General features: G+C 53.9%; 1 protein-coding gene across 1 annotated transcript; it reads left to right on the plus strand.

The window, feature by feature from the left end:
* Positions 1–1,879: 1,879 nt before the first annotated feature.
* Positions 1,880–10,343, plus strand: LOC122377550 (centrosomal protein of 290 kDa-like). Its single transcript, XM_043357667.1, has 18 exons — positions 1,880–2,184; positions 2,339–2,459; positions 3,167–3,288; positions 3,827–3,937; positions 4,327–4,413; positions 4,799–4,937; positions 5,221–5,447; positions 5,690–5,856; positions 6,142–6,283; positions 6,588–6,778; positions 7,075–7,210; positions 7,460–7,580; positions 7,930–8,124; positions 8,561–8,729; positions 8,992–9,160; positions 9,379–9,567; positions 9,932–10,156; positions 10,332–10,343. Exons 1-18 carry the CDS (start codon positions 1,996–1,998, stop codon positions 10,341–10,343), a joined length of 2,712 nt encoding a protein of 903 aa, XP_043213602.1. The 5' UTR covers positions 1,880–1,995.
* Positions 10,344–10,807: the final 464 nt, after the last annotated feature.

The raw sequence follows: 10,807 nt of genomic DNA on the forward strand, positions 1-10,807 counted from the left end.
CCTTGACCTTTGATTTGGAGCACATTTTCAGAATCCTCAGATTCTCTTCTTTCGTTTGACACCCAATTTTGCCGGTTTGATGCAGCCTGCCGTCCTCTAGAAGGCTTACTTTGAGATCACTACACATGTGCCGGTTTTGGCCTTTGACCTTGACCTCTGACCTTGAAAATTGACCTGAGGTCAAAAATTTTAGATGCATTAGAATCGTCTCGTAAGGACCTTTCGTTTGGTATCGCTTTTGTTTCCGTAGCTCCCTTATTTACGGAGTTAGACAGGGGGGGCGAAAAACGCCCCCCCCCGGGCTGCGGTGGTTGGGATTACCCCCCGGGCCCGGCCGGGTTAAGTTATTTGTATCTGGCATTGATATATAACAAGCTCTGCTAGTGCCACCATATGGCGGCATCTGGCAAATCCTCCATAAAATAGTAGGGCCTATCTTTTGTTACCTAGCTTTTTATTTATAGTGTGTATTGTGTTTGTTTTGCCACTATCATGTTTCTCTTGTGAATATGTGTAAATTAACTACAAATACAATCCAAAAAGTTGAACTCAAAAGTTTTACAAAATTCAGAATTTCAGGTTCGTGGCCTGACTGGAAATAGAAAAAAGATGTGTACCAAATTACCTAATTGATTTGTGTTGCTGAACTGATAACAGCCCAAGTGTTTTCATTGCTAGAGTAGGTAGGTATCTGTCAAAAGTTACTAAGCATGTTTAACTGTTCTTAAATGGTTGTAAAATATTGTCATTTGCGATGCATTGCCTGGAAAAGGTTAAAATAATTAGAGCGTCAATACACCCGGTTGCGAGGAACATCATTGGCTAAACTTGAACTGAACACTTAACCCTCGCACGACCAGGCCATTTCTCATAACACGAACGACCAGGGGGGGGGGGGTTGTTACGACCCCCCCCCCCTGGCGTTTCGAAACGGAAGGTCGTAGAGCTTAGCGGAAAAAACCAACGGATTGCTCTCAACGAGATCTCGCGATTGGTGGTATATTTTTTGGTCCTAGGTCAACATTTGACCTACTTTTGACCGGTCAAAGGTCAAATTTTCGGAAAAATAGACTTTTTTCAACTTTCGGCGGCGATTGCGGCAAAACGGTGAGAGATATCGACTTGAAACCTTCACTATCGTGTTCCTTGATCAATTCTCTATCGTTTGGTATGTATTTCGTTTCCCTAGCTCTAAAAATGGCGCGTTGGGAGCGCCGGAAGTCGGCAAGGTTACAGTCGGCGGCAGAAATTCGAAAAATCAAAATTTAAATTTTTGAAATCTGATTGTATTTTTGGATTTGGGAGGTCCATTTGCTCCCTATAGAAGCTAATATTGCTGCATATTCCCATTGAGGTGACAAGAATTAGCAAAATAGTGGTTCGGGCGTTTTTCAAAAATAGTACCGGACGCTGTTCCTCTTGTGACGTCATAGCTCCGTGACCTGACCTGACCCGGTCAAATTTCTTATACCATATGATAGCCAATACTTGCCCCAACATGCATGGGAAGTTTCATCACGATCCATCAACCGATGTCCGTACCACCGGCAGGAAACCTCGGGCGTTGGCACTCAGTTTGTGAAAATCCGGCCGGAGGCTGTACCTCTTATGACGTCATAACTTCGTGACCTGACATGACCCGATCAATTTTTTTTCGGCAAAAGATGCGCAAAGGTTGCCCCATAGCGTATTGAAAATTTCAGCCCGCTACGACAAGCCGTTTAGCGTGCACTTCTAAAAAACCTCAGGGGGGGGGGGGGTTGATACAACCCCCCCCCCCCTAGGCGTTCTAGGGTTAAGCTCTAGAAATGTGTCCGGCTTTCTTTGACCAAGACTCGTCTGTACATATGTCCCCTGCAGCCAAAGATGTGCAGCGTACACCACATGGCAGTGATGAGAGTGTGGTTATCCTTGGCAGGTGGTGAAAGGAACACACCATGAAGACCAAGTTTTTCAGTTAGACCTGTGCGATAACTGAGACTCAGTGTGCTGACAATGGAGGTACCATCCATATCAGAGGTACTCTCAATGGAGCTGGCCACCGAGCTGTCGGAGGATCAGCTCGAACTGCTCCACTCTGGTCTGGACGGGCTCAATCAGCAGACAGTCGATGGAGCTGACAGCACACAGCTGAGGGAGCTCCTCCTGAGAGCGCAGTACGTGATGCGCTACAAACATGCTCAGGTAAGTGCTGTGGGACAGACGTCTGCGCTATATGTATCAACGTGTTCGGGAAAAATCATGTGTATACATGCGTTCCTGTCAGTCCGTGTTTTTGTATTGCTCGTTTGATTGACAGTGAGGTGTTACATGATACTGATTCTATGTTGATATCTAGTTGGCGGTCGCAATGGAGGAGATTGAGAAACTTGGCGAGGCGACGGGGGAGAATGAACAGCTGAAGAAGAGGAATGCTGATCTACAGCATCTTGTCAACACGATCAAGTCTAAGGGCACAGGTGAGTTGACAGATCAGTATTGTATGGCTTGACCTTCAGAGGTCCCTGGGTTGTATAATTGCCCCTGGTGACATTTTTTATTAATTTAGTCCGAACATTTTTATCGAAAGGATTCACAAGGACATAGCCCCCGCTAAGCGAAGCTTGTTGCGTTGACTCCGCTCTCTACCCTCCGATCACGTAATTCCGGTTCTATGGCAGAATTTTGAGTCCAAAGTTTAACGTGCGCACATAGTCGGGCACGGCCGGTCCCCTCACGGACTTCGCCTGGCTACGGCCTGCCACCAACTGCAACCATACCTGTCAGGAGGCCCATAAACGTCAAGCGCCCGTCGCGTTTCGAACCCGGACTGTTGTAACTGGGAACGCGTGCTTTCACCACGCGGATTCCAACGCTCTACCGACTGAGCTACGGGACCGGCACCTTGACCTAGGCTCAGCTTATATTATCTACCTATGTCCATCTGAATTCACGGTAATAGATATCCACCGCTCAGGAGTTTTTAAAGACACGTTGTTTTATCAACCTCTATAATTCAAGAGCCAAACGCGAGAACCGCACCGACCCGCTTACCCTATGGATGACAGCAAAATGACCAGGGATGCTGAGTTGTAAAAAGCCATCAAAGTTATCACGCATGGGCGGCGATCCCTTAAGAAAACGTGAACAAAACTAACGTTTGTCTTGTCACCTGTTGTGTGGTCAGACTCTGGCAGCGCCAGTGTGCGGTCTGAATTGGAGGACCTCCAGGCGTCCCGGGCACAGCTCAAGAAGGACCTCAAGGCCAAACAGCGCCAGCTGGATGACGAGAAACGGGAAAACGACAAGGTGAGCGCGACGATCGGTGTTCAGCCCGGTGTGGAAACGAGAAAGGGAATGTGAAGTCGTGTCATGTCATGGGAGGTGGGAGGGATGACAAGACTCTATCGCGGGATATTGGACCATGTGAAGCAGTCCAGGTAGAGGGTGATAAGGGTAAGTCGCGGGAGGCTGGGATCTCTCATGTCCCATGCGGCCCGGTCCGGCCTACTCTGGCGTCACACCGTGTGCCGCCTTCCCCATCTCGTCCCCATCCACGCCGTGTTATTTCCGCCGCCTGCGTCCTACCGTGGCGTACTTTGCGCTCAGCACTGCCCAGTCTGACGGCGGTGAGGATGTGTTCCGTCTCCTGCTATGAGCGTTGTCTGCGTCCTGCCGTGCTGCCCTCTGGCGGCGGGGAGGATGTGTTCCGTCTCCTGCTATGAGCGTTGTCTGCGTCCTGCCGTGCTGCCCTCTGGCGGCGGGGAGGATGTGTTCCGTCTCCTGCTGTGAGTGTTGTCTGCGTCCTGCCGCGCTGCCCTCTGACGGTGCCCCCTCCCGCCGACAGCTCAGCGCGCGGGTCGAGGAGTTGGAGTCGGAGCGACGCGAGCTGCGCCGGCAGCTGGACCAGCTGAACAGCACGCTGGAGGGCATGCGGCCCGACTACGACTCCAGATCGGTAGGCCATACGCCAAAGCCGCCGGAGCTTTTTTTTAGTGGCCCTTACGTTACCGGCCTCGCGAGGAGGGCGGCGACCTAACTACGCCGCGCAAAAGAAACCGGTCGTGCTTTGGTGTCTCTTTCGTTTTTTTTTACCGCACCTTATTCGTTATTCTTTGTTTTTGTTTTTTGTAGCACATAAATAGCACACCAATTCCCTTCCTTGCTTTTAAAGCAAAAAGTTGTGCCTACATCAAATATTTTTCATCGCCGAAGTGGGACTATCTGAAAAGCGATATTTTTTTCTAGCATTAACCAAACGCTCAGCTTCTGCTCTGTGCCTACCTTCTCGTGTTGGTTACGGTACGCCGTGCTGATATGCATTATGTGATGCCTTTCGTTCACCAGGACCCGGAGGACGCCGGGGAGAGCCAGTACGCCGAGCTGCTGCGTCAAAAGAACCACTACATCAACGTGCTGCTGGATGATGTCGAGGTAAGACCGGAGCGCAGCCCGTCTGTTTCTATACCTGTCGGTCAGTCTTCTATCACGCCTCGTTAAATTCCCAGCTTATCCAACGACCGTTCAGTGCTGGGGCCGTATTCACGTCGACTTCGTAAGTCGATTTTCTTTCGTAAGTATAATTTGGTATTCACGTCGACACTGCTTAAGTTTTTATCGACGGAGTGCACGTGATTAAAAAAATTTACTTAAGAAGTAGGTCAAACTTAAGAAAATTCTTACGAAAATCATCGACGTGAATATGGCCCCTGGTTTCTTATAAAACTGATGCAATACCAGGCAATGCCACACCATGTGGACCTACATCTCTCTTTATACGACACAACGCAATACGATGTAAACATACCCTCTCCGACAGGCTCATGAGCGGGAGAAGTCTGAGCTGCGCGATCAGGTGACGTCGTTACGCGAGCAGCTGTCGGAGGCCACCAGTCAGATTGAGACCATGACGGCCGAGTTTGACCAGCTGCGGCGAAAACCCCGGCCGGCCGAGCACGGTTCGTATGTGTGACCGGGTCCTGTGGGGGAGAGGGAGGGAGAATAGGAGGTTGGCTGGTTGAAAGAGAGAGTGATTGACGGTTGAGTGAGGGAGTGGTTGAGGTTTAAATGAGGAAATGGGGGGGGGGGAGACAGCTGCTGTGCGGTGGGGGTGTGTTGACGGCTGAGCTGTTGGGACAGTGAGCGATGCGAGTGATTTTTAACCACTAATACTCGTATGACACCTGTCGGTCGTCAATTGACCCGTAAATCTCTAACCCGTCTGTGTCTCTGTGTGCTCAGAGAGCGCAGCGGCGGCCGGCGCCGGCGACCCTCCGACCGACCGCGCCGTGCAGCGACTACAGGCCGAGGTGGCCGAGCTGCGGGCGCTGAAGGCGCGCAGGGACGCCCAGTTCGACCAGCTGGCCGCCGTGGTGGAGGAGCGCACCGATCAGTTCAAACGGCTCATCGCGCAGCGGCACGCCGAGATTGAGGAGCTGCAGTCGCAGCTGCGACGGGCCAGCAACAGGGTGGGTAGTCGAGCTGTACCACGTATTCTACCTCAGCCGCCACTGGTTAGCAGCTGCGCCGGGCTAGAAGCAGTGTAGGTAGTTTGGTGTACCACGGCAGCCGTCAGCCTCGCTGCCGCTGTAATACCGGCCCGCTCAGACACCGTACTGCTGTTGCGCAGGTCTGCTTTGACTCCTCTCTTTGTGTCAGCTCTTTTTCCAGTGTAACAGTCCCATGTGACCCCTGTCTATGTGTTCGTCAGGCCGCCGACCAGACGCGTCTCGCGGAGCTGGAGCGTCTATGCGCCGACCAGCGGCGTCAGCTGGCGGCGCGCCAGGCAGAGCTGCAGCGCGCCACCGCGGATATGGAGGCGATCGCGGCGCGACTGGAGACGGAGCGGCGCGCCGGCGCCGCCGATACCGACACTGGGTCAGTGTGACAGAGACTGACACACGCTGACACTGACACTGACACTGATACGGCTCAGTGTTGGTGGTACAGTTAGATCAGATATCTCCCGATCTGACGGATTTATTGATTGCTGGCAGTGCGATCAGATACCTATCTGCTGGCAGCTCTGTGCGATCAGATATCTCCCGATCTTACAGATGACTGATGTACGACGCGATCTTATCCCTAGGTCTGACGTATATCTGTTGGCAGTACGGTGTGATCAGATATATCCCGATCTGACCTGTATCTGGTGACCCTCAGAGGCGGTGACGCCGCGGCTGTGGTGCCCGGTGACTCTCTGCTGAAGGTGCGCTCTGAACTGAGTCGGTCCGAGGCTCAGGTGCGCCAGCTCACCGACCGACTGGAGAGGACCGAACAGCAGGCGGCCGAATACAACGATCAGGTGGGACATCAGACACACACGCACTTCGAGAATGAGATGCGGGAACAGGCTGTGGAGTGTCACAGTGGGCTTTCATTATCAGGTAGGTTACAGTTTGCGGATGTAATGTTTATAACAGGTGAAAGTTTTAGTTGCACGTGTAGTGCAGGGGATTAGTGATTTAAATTAGTTAGAAGCCGTAATTGTCATTGACACTGACATTTTGATCTAACAGATGACGTAACCGACACTGACACTGTCCTCCGCCAGGTGACCAGGCTGACACTGACACTCACACTGACACTGACATTAACCCTTGTCTCAGGTGACCCAGCTGACCGCGCGACTCCGGGAAGTAATGGATGGCGAGTTCGGCCTCTCGGAGGCGGTGGCAGAGATTAAGGAGGCGCAGCGCCAGATCGGCGTGAGAGACCGACAGGTGACCGAACAGAACAACTTCATCAACCTCATGCAGCGCCACCTCACCGAGGTGGTCGACGAAAACTCGGCGCTCAGGTCAGAGACACTGACGTATCGGGGTGGGAGGCCTGCCCTTGTCTGTGTTTGTTAGCTCGTTTGCTTGCTTGTTGTTTGTCTTTTACATGTGTTGTCTTGTCTTGTCTGTCTTGCCTATGCTCCGGTCTGCCTGTTTTCCTCTCACCCCGTACGTCCGTCTGTCCCCTTTCCGTTTGTCGGTCATTCGTCAGTCTATCCGTCCATCTGACCGTCTATTGACCCTTTTACCGTATGTATGTCAGTGCTCTCACTCAGTATATCTGAGACGTGTCTGTGCCCTCCGGTGTCCCCTGCAGGAGCCGACTGGGCATGGAGCCGCACGAGGCGGCGGAACTGGTGGCGGCGGGTAGCGGCGGTCGGGAGAAACTGGTCCACGTACTGGAGCGAGAGGTGCAGAAACTGGAGGAGGAGAGAATCGCACTCAAACTGGAGGTGAGCCGGGATGGTTCGACACAGTTTGATCTGATTTTGTTCGTGTTTTCCGCTGCGTTTTTTGATGTTTTCACGAAGGTAAATCCCTAAACTTCATCTAAAAGAGTATATTTCTTTGCCATTTTTTATTGCTGTTTATCACCAGTACTGCCACCTTCGCTGTCAACTCAACTGAATGACTCCCTGCCCCACACGTGCCACTGCTCCCAATGTGGCCTGTACCGCTGACGCTCCGCGCCGTGTCGGCAGAACCGTAAGCTGAGCCGCCAGTTGCGCTCGGAGAGCCAGTCGGGCCTCTCTCCGGAGGAGATTCGCGACATCTGCCGTCAGAGGAAGCAGTTCTGGGAGTACGTGCGCCGGCTGGGACCCGGTGAGTAGGGTTATGTAGCAGGCATTTTAGTCGGTTGACGAGTAAGTCATAAAGCTCACCGACAAACCCTATCTGCCAGGCTGTTGAGACTCTTCCAGATCAGTCATGACAGTGATAGCACAGCGAAGTGTTGCACAACTTCTGCGTGCGTGTTGACATGCGCGAATGTGGAGGTAGTAACTTGTAGTGAAATGCTGTTTTGCCGCTCAGCTGTTATGCCGGCAGCGACTGTAAAGCGTGTGGTGTATGTGTGTAACCTGTTCTGTGTTTTTTTTTCGCCCTGCGACTGGGTTGGCGTCGACTGTATTGTGCATGGTGAGTATGACCATTTATCTGCCTTTCCTCTCAGCTTCGGTGCCGGCGGAGCGTCGGCCCCGGCCGGCCGGCGAGCTGCTGCAGCGTATCACCCAGCTGGAGTCGCAGCTCTCGGAGAGCAGAGAGCGGCTGGCGCAGGCCGAGTCGGCCGGCGCGCAGGCCGCCGCCGAGAACCACCAGCTGCGCACCGGACTGCGGGAGGTGCTGGAGAGCGTCCGACAGCAGGACGGTACGTGGCGGGCGCCGGGAGGGTACGGGACAGCCGCTGGGACGACACATGGCAGGCGCTTGGAAATTGGTAGAGGGGCCACCGGGCACACAGCGTTGAGGGTGCTCATTCGGGGCTTATTCGAGGATGCTCATTGCGCATTCGAATAATTTTAAACGGACCATGGACAGCGCGTATCCCCGAGTTAGATCAGAAGGGGTTTCAAGTCAGTTTTACCAGCTTGTGGTCGCCGGAACCGTGTTACCGAAAACAAGTGACGGTTCCCCGAATGTCGGTTCTCCATGACTTCTTCCGACATCACTTTGAATCATGGTCATGACGGTTCCTTTGGATTGTGCCATGTGTTATTAGGCTCATGGCGTGGTGATTCCCAGTCACTGCCGCTGACTGGCTGTGTTATATGTCTGACACCTGTTCTCCATGCGCCCTCCTGTAGCCGTCAGCTCAGTGAAGGTGGCGGCGCCCACTCTGGAGGCACTGCTGCAGGCGCTGGACACCCGCAGTCTGGCCGGCGGCGAGTACCGTCCGGCCCTGGTGCCTTACTCTGCCCTGCAGCAGCTCGAGGGACGAAACGAGGAGCTGCGCGACCAGCTGAGGGCTGCCAGGTAGGCCGAGGACCGGGTCGGCGGCCGGCGAGTGCTCTCTCGCCGTTGCCGGCCTCTGAGCTGACACTGTATCGGAGATAATTTTACACTCGCGGGCGTCCCGTGAATCGCTTTTAATTTGTATGCCAGTGTGTTTATTGGCGTGTTTGTATGTATGCTCGTGTTTGTATGTATGCTCGTGTTTGTATATATGAACATTCACAAGGTGATGCACACGCACGTACGCCCGCCTCCCACCAAGCTGACCGTTCCGTTCCCCCAGAGCCGAGAGTCGCAGCTGGCCCGTCGTCCCGGCGGCGGCGGGCGGCAGCGGCACCGGCGGCGTGGCGGAGGTCCTGGCGCCGGCCGGTCTGCGGCTGCCGGCTCACCTCTCAGTCTCCAGCAGCCAGCTGGTTGGACAGCTGACTGCACAGCTCACAGTGGCGCTGAAGGTATTACTGATTCTCTATATTCTGATACTCTAACTTATTTACAGATAGGTAACTAAACTGATATGTTCTCTGTGCTCAGTAATATTCAATGATGTTTGAAGCATATCGTTGTTACTTTTCTGGCTCATGACGCCTTCCTCCTCCGGTGCCACTGCTACGGCTCCTGTTTTTGCTACTTCTACTAACGTCTGACGCTACTTTTGCTGCCGTTTCGTCAGGCGGTGGACGACGCCGGTCGGGAGAGCCAGCAGACGCGCTCGGAGTTGGAGCAGCTGCGTGGCCAGCTGCTGGTGTGTCGTCACCAGCTGGGGCTGCTGCACGAGCGGCGGGCAGAGGACGCCGAGACGTGGCGCCAGGAGCGGGGAGAGCTGGTCTCCGCCCGACAGGAGGCAGAAACTGAGACCAAGGTGGGTCAGCGGCCAGCGCACCGTCCGGCCGCTCTCATCGGGATGAAACTGCTTTGGATGGGTGGGGACCGGTGAGGGTGAGGAGGTCGGATGAGGACCGTTCCAACTGCTGAATCGAACTTTCATCGGAATATTTACAGATTCAGGCCAATCGTTTTTATCTCAGTTTCGAGTTTGTTCAAAATTATGCACTTTTCATATTCTGTGTAAAAGCGAGCAAGAGGATGGGTTGAATTCGTGCTAGACGAGTAAGACTCGAGAAGTATTTCGGAAAAAAAATGAAAACATGACAGCTCGACTGACTATTGTGGCTAGCGCCTTGTGACTCGGAGTGCAGTCGCTGACCCGAGCGTCTGCTATACAGGCTCTGCAGGCTCAGGTGGAGCAGCTGCAGCTGCAGCGGCCGGCCGCCGACACGGAGCGGCAGCTGGCGCTGACGGTGGCGCAGCTGGTGCGCGCCGAGCGCCGGCTGCGGCTGACAGCTGCCGACAGGGACCAGCTGCAGCAGCGGCTCACCGCCGCGCGTTCCGAGCTGCAGAGGGCACAGCGGGCAGCTACAGACGCGGTGGCAGAGCTGCGTGCAGGGAAGGTGAGCGAACGACGGGGATGGGAGACGGACAGTTGGACGCAGTTGGTATGGGTAGTCATGGGAAATGGACGATGGGCGACGAACAGCGTGTGACGGTCAGACGGGAAACTGTAGCCCGGGAGGGGGACTAGCTGTGTTGTGTGTAAGGTGGGTCGTTATTAATCCGCTGCCCTAGCTGACGCTCTGACCGGTTTGCTGACGCTCTAACCGATCTACACAGCTTCTGACCGCTGACCGTGTGACCCTCAGCGGACCCTGGAGCTGCAGCTGGCAGCTGTGCAGCGGCAGCTGGCCCGCAGCGTGCCGCTCGACAAACTCACTGAGCTGAACGAGCAGGTCGACCAGCTCACCGACAAGTACACAACTTTCCTCCAGAACCAGGAGAAACTCGTGAGTGAGAACGACGGCAATTCAGTTGGGCATCTTCACAAGGTGTAAAAAGAGGAAAACAATTACCATTGTGAATGCTGGTAGTGTGAAAGTTGGTTCAGTTTCACTCGTTCATGTTCCGCGACCGCATCGAAGCTCTGCCCCACACCCCGTACTCTCCTCATACTGCGGACATTGATTGTTCACCGCTCTCGCCCTTCTTGTTAGAAGTTTACATGTGTCCACTCGCCGTTGTGTGTTCCAGCTCGGGGAGGAGCGCGC

Source organism: Amphibalanus amphitrite, unplaced genomic scaffold (assembly GCF_019059575.1).
Source record: "Amphibalanus amphitrite isolate SeventyFive unplaced genomic scaffold, NRLGWU_Aamphi_draft 000047F_arrow, whole genome shotgun sequence".
Lineage (NCBI taxonomy): Eukaryota > Metazoa > Arthropoda > Thecostraca > Balanomorpha > Balanidae > Amphibalanus > Amphibalanus amphitrite.

Bases quoted from the DNA above. Each gene is read 5' to 3' on its own strand.
- LOC122377550 (XM_043357667.1), top strand. From the start codon at position 1,996: ATGGAGGTACCATCCATATCAGAGGTACTCTCAATGGAGCTGGCCACC. The intron at 3,938-4,326 runs GTAGGCCATACG...TTCGTTCACCAG, and splicing joins CCGACTACGACTCCAGATCG to GACCCGGAGGACGCCGGGGA. The intron at 6,284-6,587 runs GTGGGACATCAG...CCCTTGTCTCAG, and splicing joins CGGCCGAATACAACGATCAG to GTGACCCAGCTGACCGCGCG.